Source organism: Erpetoichthys calabaricus, chromosome 2 (assembly GCF_900747795.2).
Source record: "Erpetoichthys calabaricus chromosome 2, fErpCal1.3, whole genome shotgun sequence".
Classification (NCBI taxonomy): domain Eukaryota; kingdom Metazoa; phylum Chordata; class Cladistia; order Polypteriformes; family Polypteridae; genus Erpetoichthys; species Erpetoichthys calabaricus.
Genome location: NC_041395.2, coordinates 317,477,056 through 317,499,820, shown reverse-complemented (window position 1 = coordinate 317,499,820; position 22,765 = coordinate 317,477,056). Strand labels below are relative to the sequence as shown.

General features: G+C 36.5%; 1 protein-coding gene across 2 annotated transcripts in view; it reads left to right on the top strand.

The window, feature by feature from the left end:
* Positions 1-364: 364 nt before the first annotated feature.
* herc4 (HECT and RLD domain containing E3 ubiquitin protein ligase 4) overlaps positions 365-22,765 on the top strand; it is a 139,718-nt gene continuing 117,317 nt past the window's right edge. For both annotated transcript variants that reach the window (XM_051923411.1, XM_051923410.1), the window contains exons 1-2: positions 365-585; positions 10,771-11,069. In XM_051923411.1, coding sequence (XP_051779371.1) covers positions 10,844-11,069 — 226 coding nt within the window. In that variant the 5' untranslated portion in view covers positions 365-585; positions 10,771-10,843. The remainder of the gene's footprint in view (positions 586-10,770; positions 11,070-22,765) is intronic.

Sequence of the window (22,765 nt, the reverse complement as noted above, 5' to 3'; positions counted from 1 at the left end):
TTTGCCGGCTTACGCCTATTAAGACGTTTTCCCCATTTATGAATTCCTTGTCTACATTTAAATAACTTCATCATTAACAAAGCATAGTAGTGTAAAATTAGCGTATACAAATATTAATATTAAACTAAATATACTGTATATATCTAAATATCACGTAACTACTCCAAAAACTATGCCTAACACTGTAACAGATAATCTGCAGTCTGATAGCTTGTTGCTCTTCTTCTGGTGAATGTGCGCGCGCACTGGAGTTAACGTTTCTCAACGCGCACTTTTGGGCACGCGCCTCTAGAACTTACCAGAGACTTGCCAGTTTGTTCTCGAAACCTTACCGCGTCGATTGGTTGCAGTGAGCATTACAACGGTGCCGTCACATCCGGGAGCGCAGTGGGTGCGTCATCGTTGATTAGTCCGAAGTGGTTCTAGAAGAGACAACCAAAATCTTCTCGTTATCGCAATAAAGCGGAGTTTTAGGTTTTCTCGCTGTGAAATGTACACAGACACCAAGAATCTTTTCAGGTAGCTGCTGTCAGAGGAGACGGAATTAGAAGGAGGCTGTTATGGTTTAAGTGCCCGAACAAGCAGGTAAGACCGGGGGCTGTGTCGATGCATTTCTCCGGTGTCAGTAACCAAAATGCACCGAGAGTGAAACTGACACTGCAAATATTGGAGCTGTGCTTTTATCTCCGAAACAGAATGGTTAATTAAGTTTTTTTGTACGCATAGGGGAACACTCTTTCCCTGCTGCGTGGGCTCTTTTTGTGTGCTTAGATTTACACGCTGAAGTTCAACTGCAGCCTCGACAGTGCGCGGAAATTTTAGCAGGGTGTCTGTCGAAATATGCGTCCTGAAAGGCTGTATATTTGACATGGCATATTTTCCACAACAATGGCCAGGGTGTTTGACTTGAAGACGCTAGAATGAACAGCTGTATTGATAATGTCGCCTCTGAGGTATCTTCCATCGCGACTTTTTCGATTTCCCATCGTCTCTTATTAGCGCAGCGGGCTTTGCTCTTCAGAATCCAGTCATTCCGTTTTCAGTATTTCTATCGAGCCGTTTTGATTTTGCTATACTGCACAAGACCAAAAACAAAAGTTTATTAGTAATTCAATCAACTCATCATACTGCTACATCCTTCTACTTTCTCGATCGGCTCCAGTTGGCTCCGTCCCTTATATGGCTGCGCAGCACCACACCTACCACTATCGAGTTCATCGAAGCTTGCCTGTCTGTTTTTAGTACTTGAAACTGTCGTCGTAAAGAGGTGTGAAGCTCTATAATAATCGGTAGCAGCCAGTCCATTTTTTGAGACACATGAAGTATTAAATGTAGTATGTTTAATTATTGAGCGACTGCCTAATGCTTTGTATACTTTGTTGGTAAAAAAATAATTGGTGTAACATCCATCCATTATCCAACCCGCTGAATCTAAACACAGGGTCACGGGGGGTCTGCTGGAGCCAATCCCAGCCAACACAGGGCACAAGGCAGGAAACAATCCTGGGCAGGGTGCCAACCCACCGCAGTTGGTGTAACATGTTAATACTTATTTATTGGACCGCAAACAGAATAAAATAATGAGTTTTACTTACATCTGGTATATATGTCAGTTTTTAGAAGCCTAATTGTTAAGTATATTAATATTGAATATGCCATTTATATAATTTACAGTACCTGCTCTGTTTCATGTGTGTGCATTGTATATGCTTGGGAAAAGTTGCATGTAGTATCTAGAAACTGATGTCTGTTTTCCTTAGAAGTCAGCATGACAAATTTTATATGGGCAAAAAATTATTTCATAACCAGAGCAATTAAATATTGCTAAAATCAGGCTGTATGTTAAAGTAGTGTTTCTTCAAACTACATGGTTGGATCAACAGCATTGATAGAATATGTACATACTATGTTGTGAATGGTGTCTTTTGGCACATATAACCCAAACAATGTGTCCACTCTGCTTTAAAAAAAATTGGATTAGCATCATACAGAAACTGGCATCCTTAGGAGATAAGTTTTTTGATTGACTTATCTATCTCAGATTGTCTATGTGAAGCTTGATCTGCCTTAATATGCAGCATAGGTCTTTGACTATTGTATGCGGTGTTCTTTTCAAGAATGTTGCCCAGAATGCACCGTTGTCTTCATGGGTGAATTTCGGCGTCATCAGCATAAGGCAACAATGGAAATAATATAATCCCCAAATGTGAGCTTGATTCAGCTAACAACATCAATCAGGTTTCATCAATTGCAGACATCAATAAAATTGTAGAGCATACTCATGTATTCACCCATAATTGCAGTCACAGAGGGACAGTTTTAACACAGATTTTTGTATTGTTTGTAGAAACCTATCAAAAAATCCATGTATACATGAGATAAAAATGTAAAATTTGCACAGGCAGTGCTTGAGCTGGGATTTGAACGGAGAACAATGGATGGAAAATCTGTGAATTTTTACTTTTTAATATAATGTCTGTAAACACTAGCACGCTTGTTATAATGTTCACAAAGCATTACTATGCCACTTAGGTAAAGCATTGAATTAGCACCTGCCACAGTGTTAGCCCTTCAGACATGGCAACAGGTGGTAGTAACACATGGCTGTGCCTGCAGAATAGTTTAAGTGTGTAATCTGTTGGAATCCACAGGTGTAACAGGGCAACCTGTCCAGTCCCTGCAATATGAGCCAAAGGGTTGTCATGAAGGATAATGGGAATGGTTGACCTCTTTCCTTTCCATTTTCCCTATTGACTAACAAATATCAATGGATGTCAGCATAATGTTGTTCAGTTATGTGGGACTTTTGAGGCACATAATCAATATAGATTGTAGGGCTGCAACAACTAATCGCCGCAATCAATATTAATTGATTATTAAAAATGTTGGCAACAATCACTTTGATCGATTAGTTGGTTATGTCATTAGGCCGAGTATGTTGTGCTGCGCAGTTGGGTCACTACTTCATTCAGTTGTGAACACATTTGAAAAAGGAGAAGACAGTGTGACCTAAGAGCTTAGGAGCACTTTACTCTGAACGTGGAAAAACAAGGTTGTGAGTTGCAAAATATGAATGTTTGACCTTGTATGGCACGAGAGCAGAACAGAGATGCACAAACATTTGAATACGAATCATACTATTACAGGCTCTGTGGAGGAAGAAGACTCGCCATCATTCCAGTAAACTGAATGGTACTTCAGCGTTATGTGATACAGATATATGAACACTATATTTGCAAGGCTAGGTATAATGACATGACTTTTGGTTTGAAGTGAGGAATAATTGGAGTCATAGTCTAGCCCTCTACAATGTGAATGTAACACTAGCATATGCAACAGAATTTCATAATTGGCAACTAAAAATATGTTTTATTAGCCACTAACTAGTAAACTTTCAGATTTTCCCTTGCCATATTTGGGTGTGTGTTGTTTTTTTTTTTTGGACACGGTCAGTCTGCTAAATTAAGGTGCTGCATTCAACACTTCAAAACATGTGTAACATTAGCGTGTTTGTTTACAAAAAGTTACTGCGAAGAAGCACAAGTCCCTGTCCGAGCAGAAATTATTTTTTTAAAGTCTCATATGGAAAGGAAATCAAAAACACTGCGAGAGTGCGGCGGTGAATCTCACTGCACCTCAACTGTGACTGAAAGGCATATCGCTCATTCCAAGTCAAAAGATAGCAGGGTGGAAAAGCAAAAGTTCCAGACTGTTTGGTTATCGGATTTTAAAAGTGGCTTTTATAGTCTGGGGAAGACATGATAATGTGCAAATGCTGCTGCAGCAAGCCTGTTGTAACCAGTAAAACAGATTTTGTGGCAGGATCACACAGTTTCAAATGTGAAAATCTAACGGCACACTCCCAACAGCAAATGACATGTAGCAGGCTGTGACAATGTGTTGGCTGCAAGCAAATGTGCCAGGGAATCCTGCAGTGGTAAAGAGTTTACAGACAAAAAAAAGACCAATGATGATCCAGAAAGATATGAACTTTTCCATTAAAAATGAACTCAGCATATTACTTAATAAAGGAAGAAGTGAGTTCCACACAACTGAAACCAATTGTTTTACTGCAAAAGGAAAATAATAGCCTGGGCATTTCCCCAACATATGACCGCCATGTTCATTGTGCTGAACTAATTTCAAACAATATCGCAGACTTAACAAAAAAATAAAACCTAATAAAGGCATGATGGTGCAACAGTTTTCTGTGGTGGAATATGGTGGTGGTCAGATATTTACATGATGCTTTGCCAGTAAACTGTCTTTCTTTCATAGAAACTTGGGGAAAAAAACAAAACATTTTTTTTAAGTGTTGGTTTAATGTGATTCTGAAAACATAAGCCAAATTGCGATTTTAAGTAATTTATTGAAAACTGTTGTTTTTAAGGAAATTGTGTGTGTATTCATTGCATAACTAGATCCATAAGTGCTAAGTTATTTCTATTCCTTAATATTTATTTTCAATGTATTATTATATAAATGTTGTATAGGCACCTATATTTGGTTGAAAATATCTATAAGTAATTTGTTTTATAAAATACATTCCTATAAATTTTACACAGACCTGTTTAATTTTTTAAAGATTCTGTTTAATGCACTGCATGTGTTTAATTGCAAATTACATTTTTTTGACAGTCCAGCTAATTGATTAATTGACAAAATGATTGCCAGATTAATCAACCTTCAACGTAATCATTAGTTTTAGCCCTAATGGACTGCATACTCGGCATTGTAACAAATCATACAGATGACCTTGTACACACAAGCCTGATTCTTGAATGCTTTTGGTGTTAAAGAATCATAATGGTTCAATTTTTTTCATTGTCATTTGTAAATTGGGCCATGGTGGTGTATCTAAGTTTCACTACCAGTTATAAAACAATTTTTACATTTTTCCTTGTTAGAACCATTTGTTGGGTTTTGTTAAACTGATATAAATATGTCCTTAGTTATGTTAGAATGTATGCCTGTTTATTAGAGCATAGTCAATGGAGGGTTCTATTATAACCTCCACAAGCTAATTTATAAATGGAATACAGTCACAGTGAACGCCCCTGTTCATGAACAAATCGGTTCATGCCCAAAAAGTTTGTAAAATAATAGCCATGGTTAACTACAGATTTTGGTTGACGAACAAAATTCCCGCTAGCTGAGCATCCTGTCCACTCTTTCCCAGTTTTCTGCCGTTGTCAGACATGCGCACGGTACTGTATGTACTAGTTCTTACTGTACATTAATGAAAAACAGATGACTAATGATATCATTAGTGAGGTAATGATCTGCGAGAAAGCAAGACAATTGCACATAGATTTGAAGAATAAAATCCCTAGTACGAGTGTTGAACTTGAAGAGTTTAAGGCAAGTGGGGGGTAGTTGGAAAATTTCAAATGTAGAAGTGGCATTCATAGTGTCGTGAGGCATGGTGAGGCTGCAGGTTCAGACAAGGCAGCTATGGAAGTGTTCGTGAAAGTGTCGGCAAGTTTGTGTTAGGTTAGGTCTGCTTGGGAGCCAATTAATTACATTTCAATACATTGTTACAGGGAAAATTGCTTTGGACTACGAACAGACTTCAGGAATGGATTGTGTTCATGAACCGCAGGCACCACTGTATTCTAATTATTTCTTGCCCCTCTGACTACAGACTATTTCCAATTTATGATCTGCCTTGCAGTTGGTAGGGCATGGAGGGTAAACAGTTTCAAACCATATGTACATTGCAGAACATACTGACTGTACTAAGTGAAGCATATGTAATTTTGCCATTGAGAAATAACATAATGTTTAAATATAAGGTAACCCAAGTTTAACACAAGAAAGTTAAGATTGTAGAAACCTTTTTTTCCTTTTTTCCGATTTTATTGATCTTATTAAAATCACACATTACATACAAATAAATCAATTTGTACAAACATAAGATCGAAAGCAAATCAACCCCCACCCGAGAAAGAGAGCTAAGCCAGCAGAGTAAAACTTAAAGCTAGTGAAAATAAGTAAGCAGATGAATTAATAAGTGAATAATGATAAATGGAGAAGGAAAATAAAGAAAAAAGGGGAGAGAATCTGCTTCCTTAGTACTTTAAAAGCTTATTCTAAAATGTTATTGATTAGATCCTGCCAGGTTTTGAAATTGTTAATGGGTTAGGAGGGATTGTGACACCAAGGCTGTCTGATAGGTATTTAAAGATTTTGGTCCAGAATGATGTTAATTTGGTGCAGTTCCAGAACATGTGGCCCAGTGAGGCTGGAACTTGATTGCAACGTTCGCAGGTTGTATCTTGCCCTGGAAACATTTTGGACAATTTTAAGCAAGACAGATGTGCTCAATATATAATTTTGAGTTCAATAATTGTATGCTTTGTGCATATGGAGCTCGAGTGGATTCTCTGCATTTCTACTTTCCACTTCTTTTCTGAAATTTTGAGTGAGAGATCCTTTTCCCACTGTCCTCTTGGATCTTTGAAAGGGAGGGACTGTAAAATGGTTTTATTTATTACAGAAATTCTGTCTGAGTCCTCAAGACTGATCAATATTTTTTCCGGCATAGAGGTAGGTGGGAGGTGAGGAAAATTGGGCAGGTTCTGTTTAACAAAGTTTCTGATTTGAAGGTAGTAAAAGAAATGTTGCTGGAAAGTTACTTTTGGAATGTAATTGTTCGTAGGATGCAAAGACGTTGTCTATGTACAGATCTCTAAGTGATTTAATCCCAAATGTTTTCCAGACATTACAATAAATACAATTTATTTTTGTATAGCCCAAAATCACACAAGAAGTGCCGCAATGGGCTTTAACAGGCTCTGCCTCTTGACAGCCCCCCAGCCTCGACTGTCTAAGAAGACAAGGAAAAACTCCCAAAAAAAAAAAAAAAAAAAACCTTGTAGGGAAAAAAATGGAAGAAACCTTGGGAAAGACAGTTCAAAGAGAGATTCCTTTCCAGGTAGGTTGGGCATGCAGTGGGTGTCAAAAGAAGGGGGTCAATACAATACAATACATTAAAAACTGCATATGTTTGAGAGAGTGGAAAAAGGTGGTTCTCGTGCAGAGGTGCCACAGTTAAAAGCTTCTTTATCTTAAAATGCTTCCTACATTGGTTACATATTCAGAGTGAGTGAAGCACAATTGGGTTGTTAGTATATTGACGATAACTTGTATTTATTGGGGTACAAAGCAAAGAATCTAAAGAAGTACTGCAGGATTTTATTTCTATTGCGGACCAAGCCTGTGTATGTTCATCTATTTGTGTCCATGTCCAGGTTTTAATAGCTTGTATATTTGCTGCCCAGTAATAAAATTGAAAGTAGGTAGGGCCATGCCGCCTTCAACTTTTAGGTCTTTGTAGGGTCACTCTTTGGATACGTGGATGTTTTGAATTCCAAATAAATGAGGTTATGGTTGAATCTGATTTCTTAAACGATTTATTGATGTATATTGGAATGTTTTGGAATAAAAAGAGAAGCTTAGGAAGGATATTCATCTTAACAATGTTAATTCTTCCAGCTAAAGTGAGATGAAGGGTTGACCAACTATGCAAGTCTTGCTTAATTTTTTCCATACAGACAGCGAAATGTTGTTGATGGAGAGCTTTATGTCTGCTTGTAATGTTTACCCCTAGGTATTTAAACTGATCTTCGATGATAAAAGGGAAAGTGTCCAATCTAATACTGTGTGCTTGAGAATTCACCGGAAAGAGCACACATTTAGTCAAATTAATTCTGAGACTAGAAATCTTTTGAAATTCCGTAAGTGCTGTTAGGACTATAGGCACATTATTTTGTGGGTCTGATACATACAGTACCATATCATCTGCGTATAGAGAAATTTTCTGTTCAAGTCTTTCTCTGATAATCCCCAGTATCTCATAAGCATTTCTATAGTGAACTGCCAGTGGCTCAATGGCGATTGCAAAAAGCAGTGGTGACAAGGGGCATCCGTGTCTGGTACCACATTCTAGTTTAAAGTAGTCTGAATTAATGTTGTTAATACAAACTGAAGCTTCTGGATTGGTATACAGTAGTTTGATCCACACACAAATGTTCGGGCCAAATCCAAATTTCTCCAATGTAGTGAAAAGGTAGTTCCATTCAATCATATCAAATACTTTTTCTGCATCCAACGATATCATCTCTGGGGTGTTTGACTTTGCGGATGAATGAATTATATTAAACAGGTATCGAAGATTGGAAGATCTTGTGATATTACCGAAGGCAGCACTTTCTCCATCCTTCTAGCTAGGACTTTGGAGAGTATCTTAACATCGTTATTTAGAAGTGAAATTGGTCTGTATGATGCACATTGTATTAAGTCCTTATTTTGTTTAAGAAAGACCATGATTAATGCTTGGCGAAAAGTTTGAGTTAGAATTTTATTGTCTCTAGCTTCTGTAAATGTTACTAATAAGAGGGGAGCTAGCTGAGTGTATAATTTCTTATAAAATTCAGCAGGGTAGCCATTGGGGTAGTGCTGGGCGGTATGACCAAAATTCTTTATCACAGTATTTTTCAAAATTATACCGGTTTCACGGTATTGGACGATATTTTTTTTTCCCCATGCATGAGTGGATGTTAACCACATTTTCCACTGCAGTTACTGGCTAACAATAACTTATTCCACTGTCATGAGAATTGTACATTGTACAAAAAAACATTTTAATGTGCACACAAGTATTAATACAGGTTTGCAGGGCCCCATAAAGTGATAGTTTTCAAGGGGGTGGCACCAATGAAGAGAAGGAATCACATTGCATGACAGATGCAGTCAAAATATGGAACCTTTTTATTGAATAAATTTTGCAAACAACTTAAACATATTTTCAACCATCCAAAGTGGCATTTAGACTTAATAAAATATCCAGAGGTGCTTGTCAAAAGTTGTATTGCACTGAACATGCCTTAGAAAAGGAGTAAATAGTAAATATTTTTTGTAAACCAACTACACTTTGTTAATGTTAACAGTCTCTGTCCACTGACATGTTAAAGTGACTTTTTAAACAACTTTACCATAATTAAACGGCATAATATTTAAACTAATAAATAAAAACAATACAATAAATAATAGTGCAACTTCCAGTAATAATACTATTACTTCCAAGACTTCAAAGCCCAGGTGCATTACACAGTATTCACCAAATTAAAATAAAATAAAACAAGTACAACTTGGTGATGACATCTTTACCAGCTGAACCATCATTAAGGCAAACTGCATTAATATGGACTTGCTTCAAGCTAAGCTATACAGTGATCCCTCGCTATATCGCGCTTCGCCTTTCGCAGCTTCACTCCATCGCGAATTTTATATGTAAGCATATTTAAATATATATCACGGATTTTTTGCTGGTTCGCGGATTTCTGCGGACAATGGGTCTTTTAATTTCTGGTACATGCTTCCTCAGTTGGTTTGCCCAGTTGATTTCATACAAGGGACGCTATTGGCAGATGGCTGAGAAGCTAGATTGCTTACTTTTCTCTCTCTCTTGCGCTGACTATCTGTGATCCTGACGTACGGGGATTGAGCAGGGGGGCTGTTCGTACACCTAGACGATACGGACGCTCGTCTAAAAATGCTGAAAGATTATCTTCACGTTGCTATCTTTTGTGCAGCTGCTTCCTGAAACGACATGCTGCACAGTGCTTCGCATACTTAAAAGCTCGAAGGGCACGTATTGATTTTTGACTGAAAAACAAACTCTCTCTCTCTCTCTCTCTCTCTCTCTCTCTCTCTCTCTCTCTCTGTCTCTCTCTCTCTCTGTCTCTCTCTCTCTCTCTCTCTCTCTCTCTCTCTCTCTGCTCCTGACGGAGGGGGTGTGAGCTGCCGCCTTCAACAGCTTTGTGCCGCGGTGCTTCGCATACTTAAAAGCCAAACAGCCCTATTGATTTGTTTGCTACAGATTGTTTTCTCTATCTATGTGACATTCTGTGCTCCTGACACGCACTCCTTTGAAGAGGAAGATATGTTTGCATTCTTTTAATTGTGAGACAGAACTGTCATCTCTGTCTTGTCATGGAGCACAGTTTAAACTTTTGAAAAAGAGACAAATGTTTGTTTGCAGTGTTTAAATCATGTTCCTGTCTCTCTACAACCTCCTGTGTTTCTGCGCAAATCTGTGACCCAAGCATGACAATATAAAAATAACCATATAAACATATGGTTTCTACTTCGCGGATTTTCTTATTTCGCGGGTGGCTCTGGAACGCAACCCCCGCGATGGAGGAGGGATTACTGTATACATAAATAATAAAATTGCAACTTGCATTTACTGCAACTCCTGTATAATGTAATACTTCTTGTAGCAGCATTTTGAATTACCTGAAAGCTGTATAAAGAACAATTTGAACAGCCAGTGAACACTGCATTGCATTAGTCAGTTCCATTAGAAATAAAATGCATTAATTTGAATTAGTTAATAAAATTTTCAGTTTGTTTGTATCAAACATTGATAGATTAAATACTAGGAACCGGTTATTATGGTGATAAAGTGGGTTTTACTTGTTAAAAGAAAACTTGCTAAAGTGAAAAATTCAGTTGCTTCATTTTTCCAAAACTTCTGTAAACAGTACAAGATAATGGATAGACTGACTTTCCTTGCAGTATTTGGTGCAATCAGGAGACTCCTGCAGATTTCTTTTGCTAATTAGTGATAAATGAAGCCAGATGTCTTCATAAGTTTAATGTGTATTTTCTTTTATATGTTTGTTTATATATTGTTTGCAAGCTTTTCTGTGAGATAATTTATTAACCGATCTAATTTCTGTTTTGTTTTTTTTTTTGTTGCAGGGTCTTGTACACTGCTAGGTTCCTGAATCTTGTAATCAGCTTTAGAAGAAGACATTGCCGTGGCTAGCTAGACATGTTGTGTTGGGGTAATGCCTCCTTTGGTCAGTTGGGGTTAGGAGGAATTGATGAAGAAGTAGTGATTGAGCCCAGGAGCTGTGAATTCTTCCAAGTAAAGAAAGTTAGAGATGTGGGCTGTGGACGTCGGCATACAGTGTTTGTTCTGGATGATGGGACTGTGTATACATGTGGCTGCAATGATCTTGGTCAGCTTGGTCATGAAAAAGGCAGAAAAAAACCAGGTAAGCAATAGTTAATACATTTAATGTGGATTGGTTTAAAGGCTTAAAGGGACTAATATAATAGCCTTATCTTATCTTTCTATATGTAATAGGCCAAACCTTAAAGGAGTAAGCTTGGCCAGATACATTTTCAAGAACATTTCTTTGATTCGTTAGGAAGAAGCTACTAAAGTGGTACTGCTATCAAGCGATAGCAGAATACTGAGTGCATTCCCATTTTCCGCTGTCATAGATGCTCCTCCGCTAAATCGTTACTATCATTCCTGTTTTTGAGTTACTTGTTTAATAATCAGTAATCACAAACTACTAAGTCATAAAAGTACAGGAAGAACGTAATAGTTCTGAAAATGAAGACTAAATACAAGGTTAAGATTACAAGATTAATACATTTTAAAAGTTCATATTATGAAAGTTTTTTTGTGAAAATGAATAAAAGATTAATAGAAAAATGTCTCAGTTAAGTGGGCATTTATTCTTTTATCATGTGTTTTAATTTTGCAAAACTTTTTAGGGTCTCTGGGTTTATGTTTTTTAACTGAAGGTTGAGTAGGATATAAAAACCTCATAGACACTCTAAATTACAGGTATGTTATTTCCAGAATTTTTTTTTTTTTAAATATTTTTATAAATTTTGTAAAAATTAAGTTTCCTTTGGTGTTTGCTTATTTAGCAATGTATTGACCTTTATTTAACTATGTATTGACCTCCTTGTAACTAAACTGATACACATAGTAATACTCTAAACAGGTTTTACCTACTCGACTATCCTAACTGATTCATAATCCTAAAGCGAATTGGAATTGCTGTATTTTTGGCTCCATAAGACGCACCTGACCATTAGACGCACCTAGGTTTAGAGGAGGAAAACAAGAAAAAAAGTATTCTGAACCAAAAGGTGTACTAATATGTTTAATAAAATATAGCAGAAAAATATTTCAACCATGTAAATTCAACAGCGGTATTAAGAAACATCATCACTGTCATTAACAAATAAGGAGAGACTTTAAGGTTCAAGCACTCTTCTAGTTTTATGGAAACCCCAAGAACTCCTCATCGCTAGTGTCAGAATTTATGAAGCTCAGTTGCTCACAATCACTTTGCAGGAGCACGTACCTATCATCACGCACGTTTGGACCAATGCTCCCTGAAGTTATATCGCCAGTCTAGTCCCATCTATATTTGTAATGCCACAAAGCCCTTCATCTCGTGTTTTGTTGTGGGTTTCCAGTTTGAAAAACGAGAATGCGGTGCAAGCACAGCCCTCGGTTCAAAAAATTGCTCTGCATACCTGTTTGTCTTGTCTGACAGTAGCTGAAAGGCAGCTTCAGGAAAGAACAGCCTGAAGTGTAGTCCAGCAGCTGGTAATCTATCGAGTCCAACAGCAAGCCATACTGTCTTATGAAGTCCGGTAGCCAGTTTGGCTCCCACGGATCAATGTCTAGGTATTCCTCCCACACGAACCTTGCCATAGGTGCATCGGCTGCACGAATGCGCTCAGCTGGGGTGGCATCGGCTGGTGTCCCAATCAGCTGATGCCAGTTCCTCACTCTCTTGTTCAATCTCCTGATCACTCTCAACAAAATCAGATTCTGAAAAATCAGAGTCCGACTTGGTAATAATGCGCAAAACATTTGTTTTCTGCACTCGCTTCGCTCCCTCGTGAGATGTCGATGCCATCTTGCCTTTGTTTACATTTCGCAACTCACGCACACGCAAGGATTAGATGCCGAGTCAATGAGTCCAACATTCCTCCAAGCACAGAGGGAATGCCTGTAACGTATCGGTGAGTTTTGTCGCCCTCTACCCCTGGATGTCGACTTTTGTCAGGTAATACACATCATGGTCTCTGACGCAATATTCGCTCCATAAGACGCACAGACATTTCCAACCTTCTTTTGGGGAAAAAAAAGTGCGTCTTATGGTGCGAAAAATATGTAGTAGAAAGATAAAATTCAGGGGACCAGATATATTCTTGTTTTATCTTGCACATCCTGTTTTCTGCTCTTTTTCTAGGCTGGGTGGATTGGAATGGGTTGTTCTATTAATTTTAAATATTATGATGTCTTTTTGAACGTAATATATGTACTTTATTAATGCAAGTTATTACTTCTGATACTAGTGGGTGATAGAGTGCTTTTTTAATTATTTATTAGTTAGACCAGTTTTACTTGAGGTAAAATGCAAACTTCCTTAGCAAAGATCTGGTTGTCATTAAAACTGATATTTTTGTCAATAAATAAAGCAACCAATATAGTGTTTTTGACTAACTGTTCATTATTTACAATATCCAAACCTCACGGTTACCAGTTCATTTCACACCTCTTTCTTATCATGTAATTCCAAGCTAGTCACAATTTGCCTGTGCGCTATGTGTAAAAAAAAATTAAAGATGTGTAATGCAAGTATGCATTTAGATTTCTCAAAGGATGTATGGAAAGAGTTTGGCTTTTGATAGAAGACCGCCCTTTGCACATTTAATGGTCTTGGCACATATTAGCCCTATTGCCAATCAGTCATTGTACAACCCACTATAAATTCATAACTTTGGATGAAGCTAGGTAATTCATATTGCATCCTGCCTCCTGCTTGTACTATGCTTTGTTTATTATGCTTTTTTCACTGGCATATTTTATTCAGCTGGATCGAAATTTTAAGCCTGCAAGAGAATCCCCAAGTTGACAAAGGGTCAGAGTGTAAATTACATGTACATTACATTTATCTATAATAAATTTAGAAACTGCAGAATCCTTATGAAATAACAACAACAACAACATTTATTTATATAGCACATTTTCATACAAATAATGTATCTTAAAGTGCTTTACATGATGAAGAAAAGAGAAAAAAAAAGACAGAATTAAAATAAGACAACACTAATTAACATAGAATAAGAGTAAGGTCCGATGGCCAGGGAGGACAGAAAAAGCAAAAAAACTCCAGACGGCTGGAGAAAAAAAATAAAATCTGCAGGGGTTCCAGACCATGAGACCGCCCAGCCCTCTCTGGGCATTCTGCCTACATGCAGATACATCGCAGAGAATGCTGGCTCCTATTTCATTAAAATGTAGTCATTAAGTGTGGTGTGGTATTATGTATTTGTCTGCCATCTAAACCATCATTTTGTTAAAATAAATGCAGATAATTAAATGTATTTAATTTTAAATTAGCTGTGGTCTTGATTTTTAGGTTTCCTATAATAACTGCCCAGAGTAATTTTTGTCTCCATCAAGAAAAGAGAAAGCGAAAAAATGGGTTCAGCTGGTCTTGTTTATCACAATAATTTTTTAAGTAAATTAAAGGATTTTTTAAAAATATATTAGTGTTCAGCAGTTGTAATAAATTAAGCTACATTAAAGTATGTGGGTCTTCAGGCTGGACTTGCAGTAAATGGAGAAACTGAAGGACATTAAATGAATAGCTGAGTTACCCAAAATTGCTGGAGATAAAAATTATTAAATGATTAAATAGTGAAATCGCCATTAAATGATTAAATAGTGAAATAAAAAAATAGTGTTTGTCTTGGAATGCTTCATTATATAAAATTATTTGTATATGACACAAATATACAATCATACTGGATTGTTACATTAAAATTATAAAAATTATTCTGGCTACACACGGATGAATTTTATTCAGATGTTATTTTTAAAAGGTAAATATTATAGTATAAAAATCTGGCTTGTCTTACACATGAGTTTCTCTGTATAAAACTGTCTGATAAACTAATTTATTTTAGTGGGTTGTAGCTGTGTTTTATTTTGCTGAATTGTCGAATCTGTTGGATTCAATAGCTTTTCAGGTTTGTTTTAATGCTGTCTGTTGGTTTGGCATGTGATGTCACAACATCTATCCTCGATTTCAAATAACAACATAGAAATGCAGAAAAACTCAGGTTTTCTGATCCATATTAGAAATCCATGTGAAATTATTTTTGACATCTTTTTAATTACCATAATTAGCTTTTTGCTTACTTTTAATATCTCTTAGGGTTAAAAATACGTGTTATTCTTTGACTTTTATTCCAACTGCTATTAGCTTTTGGTTTCTTAATGCATTTTTCACAGTCTCTGAGAGCTAGCCATATTTTAGTGTCCTACAATCCTTTTTTATATCCAGATTTTATTTTTTTCAGCATTTTGATATATTGTAGGTAGGGTTGGATGATATGGACTTAAATTGATATAACTTAGACCCAAAATGCAATGTTCACTCTTTAAGGTGCTTTAAGAACATCAGGAAATATTGCATACCAGTAACGGCACAGTGTATGAAAACGTGCAGTGAATACACTTTACTTGAGCATTCATAGTTTTCATCCTCTTTTTCTGTACGTTTAGCATTCTTTTGCTCAGAGGTTGATGCGCTTGCTGCTTCCTGAGCAGCTGTTCTTTTCTCCACCCTAACAGCCAGCTTCTTCTCTTCTTTTGTCAGCATATTTTCTCGTTCATTAAAACTGATTAAATCAGTGTTTGTGTTGCAATTAGTATAAGTGAAAAATTAAAGAAAACAAACTGGCACTTAAGTCTTCAATCTGCCTCAAGAATGATTTAAGATATGAAGAGGTAGGGGAAGTGACGGCGAAGGTGGAAGGGATAAGAACGGTGCCTGTACACACACGCCGCATGGTCGCCCTACTGCCTAGAGTTAATTCTACAATAAAATAAATAAAAAATAAAGAGAGGAATAACCTTGGAGGTCAGTCATCACCCCGAAAGCGGATAGTAGACATTATGTAGCATATGTGTACCAAATTTCAGGTCAATAGTTCAAACGGTTTGCGAGCTACGGGTGATTTAAAATCCTGGTCAGACGAACAAACAGCCACGGTAGCGTATTATATAAGAAGATCAGCACCATATGGACACATATATACAGTTGAAAACCACGTATAGTACATTAGAATTTAGGAAACAGTTTTTTCAAAAATGTAGCATAAAATTCACCAACATAGGATGTACTTAGATTTTGTTTTTAGCAGCCTCTTGACTTCTTGCTTCTCTGCGGCAGAGGTTCTGAAACTTTTTAATCTGTGGACTGTAATAAGAAAATTGGTACCATACTTGGGACCCTGGAAAAGAATTATCATATTGATGACAGAGCCATACACAGACAATTGCCATGTAATAAAAACAGTAACTGCTTGTTTCCTTTCATTTATATTTCTCACATGAATATTACTAAAAGAGACAAGTGGAAAACAAATGTATTATTAAAACAAAAACTATCATTCAAAACAAGATTAAATTCCTGAAGGATTCAGTAAAGCTGAGAAAAATTAATTCTTTGTAACTGGAGCGACATCAGGATGTGATAATTTTTTAAAGGACTGTATGAATAATCACTTAACCTAGTCACTTGATTCTTGGCACCAGGTAAAGAATAATAAAGTAGTCAAAAAAGCAATCGATGCAGTTCATTTACCTTGTCTTTAATAACATTGTTTTGAAAACTCAAATTAGCTTTCCCTTCGAAAATACAAATTTCTAAATATGCAAATAGTTCAGCGTAACCAGATTATTACTTAGTAATTCAATAAATCAAGTTTAAAAAAAAAAAAAAAAAAAAAAAATCTTCCTAACAAATTTATGCACTTGTATTTTTTTTTAAAGTGATAAATTTTGACAAATAATTCAGTGACAAACAGTCCAATTTGAAATCTTTAATGCTATCGATTGACATTGCACAGAATTGTCTACAGTTATCTCAAGTACTCACTATATTTTCTTCTGCTTTTACAATTGTCACTGATCCAACAAGCGTGTTCTTCACACGTTACGAGAAGCAAATCTTCCTCACTAAGGCACATTAAACTAGATGAAGTGAGAACAATTTCCTAATATTACTGTTAGGAGAGTAATATTATCCATTTGTATGAGCTGCTGAAATTATCAACAAATGGTCAATTGGGACACACTTTTGCTATATTAATAAAAAATGCTGCAGCAGAGTCAATGGAGAATTCTAGAGAGAAAAAAAAGTTTTAGATGCCACATTGAAAACAGAATATTAGGATAGAGAAGTGACTCAAAAAGGTGTGTGTGTATATAATAATAATAATAATATTTATTTGTATAGCACATTTTCATACAAAAAAGTACCTCAAAGTGCTTTACATAATGAACAGTAAATAAAAAAAAATATGTAATAACATAAGAAATTAAAATAAGACAATATTAGTTAACATAAAAAAAAACAAAAAAAAAAACAAGTGTAATCAAGAGTCCCGTTTCGATCCCCACTCACTCCTATATTTGCCGTTTTCAGTAGTAAGCTGCTCTTTTTGTTAATATTATACAGTACACACATGCACTTCGTTTACATCTGTACTTGTGCTGTTACTTAGAGAGTCAGATGGGGGGAGGGGTGATGTTAGAGCACGTGAGCTTATTCAGTGCTGCAGGAACAACGCACATGTTGATCTTTTTTTTTTCTTTCAGTACATGTGCCTTCCCTGTTTATTTATATATCTCTGCCTGTCTGTCTCTCTATTACGCACTGCTCTGTCTGTCTGTGTGTTATGGATCTTAAAAATAACAGTTTTAGGGACAGCTGTTCATGTTAATTGCAGTCTCAATTGTTAAAAAAATATTTTAAAAGGAGCATCCCATATGAAAATATAACGATCTCATTAACTGACAGTGCATACCAATTTATAAATTTTATGTCCGTTTGAGGTTAAAAAGAAAAAAAAAAGCAACAGTTTATCCCCAGCGGGGAATCGAACTCAGGTCTGTGAGGCACGGCAAAGCTGCTGTGCTCTAAGCAAAACTTAGTGCGCTACGCCACGGAAACTGTTCTATCATCCTTGAAGCTTTTGTGAAAGTGTTTATTTGATCTTTGGAACTCGGGCTTTACACATTCTATAGTTTATGGCTACTACATTTGGTAACATTTATTACTAAAATATGAAAAAGTTTCTGTTTTAACAATGTGTTTACACAGATTACTGTAGAAACGGAACACGCATGAAATGCGTGTGTTCCAAATAACGATCTATTATTTCCAGTCTAAAACTCCACTTCACTCCCAGATAATCAATCAAGGCATGAGCTGGGAAAACTTCGCGCACGTTCTAAGTCGGTGGGGGGATGGAATAGCCGGCTGCTGGCAGCTTGTCTTTTATCAGCACATTTAGAGGACAAAGGATGCTGGCGGAGAGGTGTGAACGGATTTAAGAAGCGATTTAAGGTGGGCCGGATCTACGAGTTTTTTCGTAGGCTCTGGTAATTCTAGTGTTAATGTACCAACCCTGGCAGCATCTGCCTTAACCTTTTGTAATGTTCTTTTCAATCTCTACCATTGATTTAACAATCTCAGATGATCAGGAGGTTTTATGTAAGAATCTTGAAAGGCATGACAAAACTACAAAAACATAACATTCTCAAATAAGTTAAAGCTGTAGAAAGCAGAAACCTGTCCAGGCAAAACTGGATACAGTCCATTGTAGGGCCCACTCACACTCATATTGTAAAATCGCCAGTAAACATAACACGTGTGCTTTGGATAGAGTGCATGGAGAGAAAAAAAACACAGACAGAGGAAGCAGAAGCAAACTCCTGTAATCTACCAAACACAAAATTTGAACCCAGGATGCTGGGTCCGTGATGCAACAGCTCTAACCACTACAACATTATGCCCCCTTTAAAAAAAACAGTTCATATTTAGTCAACTTTTTGTCATATCAACCAAAAATAATGACATCTGCCAATGAGTGTAATATTGATTAACATATCATTACACATAAGCTCCAAGAGGGCAAGTTTGCTTTCCAGAAACTATTGACTGCAGCAGTGTTAAAATAATTCACTGTATTCTTAGAAAAGGCTGTCAGCATGCAGTTGAATCACAAATATGCTCTTTATGTGCAGAGAGCTTCTGTTATACCTAGCAGCACAGAAGTGACAATTTGGTGTTGCCTTCTTTTATTATCTTTAATGTGATCTGTAAGTTGATCACTCCCTGAGATTTATTTCAAGCATCCATTCAGATAATTTGCTGTGCTTAGTTTATTTTGGAGTACTGCCATTTACCCATCTGTGCTGCTCAGCAATGTAAATGGTTGTCATAGAAACTAGGGCCATGGTGGGTGTCCATGACCAGGAGAGTACAAAGAGTGTATCCTCTAGATTGTCAGTGTTGGTGCCAAGCTTCAGAATATTTAGTGGTTTGTACCCTCCTTGGTGATCTGTTGCTTTTTTGGTCATTATTTGTTTGACATATGTAATATGTTGCCTTTGGCTGGTTCTCTACTTCTGCGTGATTTAGCAGTGTTTAATTTGGATCAAAGATGTGATCTGGAGAATTGTAGTAGAATAATTGGAAATTATGAAAGGGGGGAGTTTGTTGGTACTTGATTCTTGCAGATTCCAGGAGAATCTGGTCATTCTACGTATTTAAATTGTCCTAATAATGCTTGCATTGCAGGTCCCATTGTGACCATTACCACAATAATTAATAAAATATAAAAATAAAAATATATGTACAGAAGTACAGTACATGTAAGTTATATATATTAAAATAAGTAAATATTTTTAAGTTGAATATTCAACCTACGGTCCAAAATTTTATAGTAGTTTAATAAAATTTTGAATAGATAAAGATATCAGTTATTATTTCAAATAATTTATCTTTGCTGTTGTAATTTTATATCTTGTGAAAAAGCCAGACTTTGAGGAAAAATTGCATCAGATGATTAAAAAATCTAGGGAATGTAAAATAAAATATGTTGTGAAAAAAATACTTTTTTTATATTCATACTTTACTGTTTTTCCTGTCAGAGTTTTTCTGTAGTTTTAAGATTAGCGTTAGGCGTTAGGGTTAGGGTTGAGTAATAAGCCTAAGGCTCTAAGCGTGAAATCTGTGAATTTAAGAAATTTGTGATATTTAATTAAAATATAGTTAAAATATTTTTAGCTTAGGTGGCACAGTAGTTTAGACTGATTAACACTGCTACTTTACAGATCCTAGCCAGCACCTTATAAATTAAATGGAGTTTTCATGTTCTCCTTGAGTCAATATGCTTTTTTTTTTTTTTTTTTTTTCCCCCCAGGGTATTCCAGTTATTGTTACAAATTCTCATAGCCTTTTAAGTTTGGTCAAATGGTGTTAGTGCGAGTGTGGGTGTGTGCATACGTTGACCCTACAATTAACCAAGCCCTTTTTCTGCATTGTGCCCAGTACTGCAAGAATAGACTTTTGCTCTCTGAACTGGAGTAAGTAGGATTGAGAATGACTATGAATGTTATGTTTTTTGACATATTATATATTACTAATAACACATTTTCTTGAGATTAACCATGAACTATCGCCAAAACTTAAGAACATTTCTAAAAGACCATTATGAGAGAGTAAAGGTAAACTGTGGTATCACAGTGAAAGGTGTTCTCTAAAGTCCACATTTTTCTGCTGAAAATTCCTTTCTAGATGTAGGTAGCAGTCTTTACAATGAGTATATCTACAACCAATTCTATCTCTGATTTGTTTGTACGTGTTACAGAATTCAGGTTTAAAGGCAGTCAGCCCACCATAAATATTTTAAAGAAATGGGCAATTATGTGTTTTAGTGCAGCAAATTTGTTGTTTCGTCAAAAAAAAGGAGGAGGAATTGAATACGAATTCACTAAATAAACCAAGTTCACTTCTGAAAACTTTTATATTGCTTTTTAGCACAGGAATATACATATATATCAGCCTGTTTTTAACCTTCACTTTATCAAAGTTTAGTTGAGTTTCTTGTAAAGCTCAGTTTGAACAAACGGCACAGTGAGCCCTGCATCTTTGACTTCTGTGTAATTCCACCGATCTGCAGAATAGCCGATTGTTGAATCCTGGAGTGCCATGCCTCAGTCAGGAGCAGCTGCATCAAAAAGGTGACATCCTATGCATGTAATCTTAAAATGTACAATAAAAAAAGCAAATTTTTAAGTAACAAATTAGACACAATTTGAAATTAGTAACTTTTTAAAAAGTTGAATATTCTTGCAACAAACAGAAATTGCTTACCAAGTGAATACATACAGAAAAATTGCACATCAAAAATTAGAATTTGTGGAAACTTAATTAGTTTGAGATGCATGTAATTCCGTTCCGAACTTCAAGCCCTGCATACTTGGGTAAAATATTTACAAGAGCACATAACACAAAGGCTTCATACTGAGAAACAATTAGTTATTATTGTTTCTCCCTTTCACTGCAACTTTCTTTCTGTATGCTCTGCCAGTAAGGTAGCATCTTCAATAAATTTCTCATCAATGTATCTTTTCAATGGGTAAGTTATATTAAAGTTTTGCAATTTGCTTCCTATATGTTCACGATTATGTACTTTTTAGTGATTTGCAATTTTTTTGCTTTAAAAGCACAGTGATTGGCAGTAGTTATAGTAGTAATTAGAATATGACATCGTTTAACCATTTGGAATTTCAGCACGTTTAATTCTAACAATCGGTAACCCACCCATCCATACCTGCCTCAGCCCCACTTTAGCACTATGCAGTGCTACACTGCTTTGTGAAGTGCAGACAAGAAGAACCCAAATACCACTACCAGCTGTCTGATTAGTGAATTGACCTTGGTTTCTTTTCACAGAAACAGTTTACAGGCACTGGCTCTCCGCATCCCAGAACTAGATAAATGGGTTAGAAAAGGAATGGAGTTGTATAGGAAGGCATCTGCTAAGCCACTCTGCAACCCAGCTCTGAGGTGTTGGTGTTGCTGTTTCCCCCACCCTGAGATGCATTGGTAAATCTAGAGTAAAATTGGGCATCACTTTCATCATAGAATTAGTACAGTATACAATATTTTTGATAACTGGAATGTTTAGTGATTTGCTTATTGTTGCAATTGTAAGACACATCACTACACTATCTAACACAAGTAATAAACCATTCAGTTTTAAGTGTTAGTATGTAACAGAGGTTAAACCAATCAGCGCTAAGTGATGGATTTGAAAAGAAGATGTATATTTTACTTGTAAGAAATATAAAAGTGTTCATTTGATCAGCTGATAGAACTAACAGAAACTTTTATGTTTCTACAGTTAACCAGAAGAAAAGCCAGTTCAGATTTAACTAAAGGAGAAATATAATTGAGTCTGATGGTTGGTAAAGGAAGAAAGACACCTAAAATATTCTTGATCAGCCATGTAACATTACTAGCTTATAAACAGTGTTTACAATAATTATACTGATACTAGGCTGCTCAAAACCAGACAGGATTACCAGGTCATTACATTATTTTATCAGAAAATGCAGTATATATATATATATATATATATATATAATTCACTAAGCCAGAAGACAAGTAGCCAACCATGGAAAGCATGCCGGAAGGGGTGTGGATTCACTAAACGGCCGACAAGTAAGACGCCAGTGGCGCACGCAGGAAGGAGCCACGCCCACCAACTCTTAGACCATTGGATACGACGAAAAAATCACAGCCACGCCCACCAACTCGGACGCGACGCCTCGAAAAACATGCCGTCATTTCTGTTTGTCTGTGCCACAGTCCACATGCAGCTCTGAGCCACGTTGACTTTTCATTAGTCAACCTCAGTGGAATCTTGGTTCACACAGAGGCAGCGCCAGAGAGAGACAGAGGCACACACAGGCAGCACGAGAGAGAGCCGCGTGCACACACAGAGGCAGCGCCAGAGAGATAGAGGCACACACACACACACACACAGAGGCAACGCCAAAGAG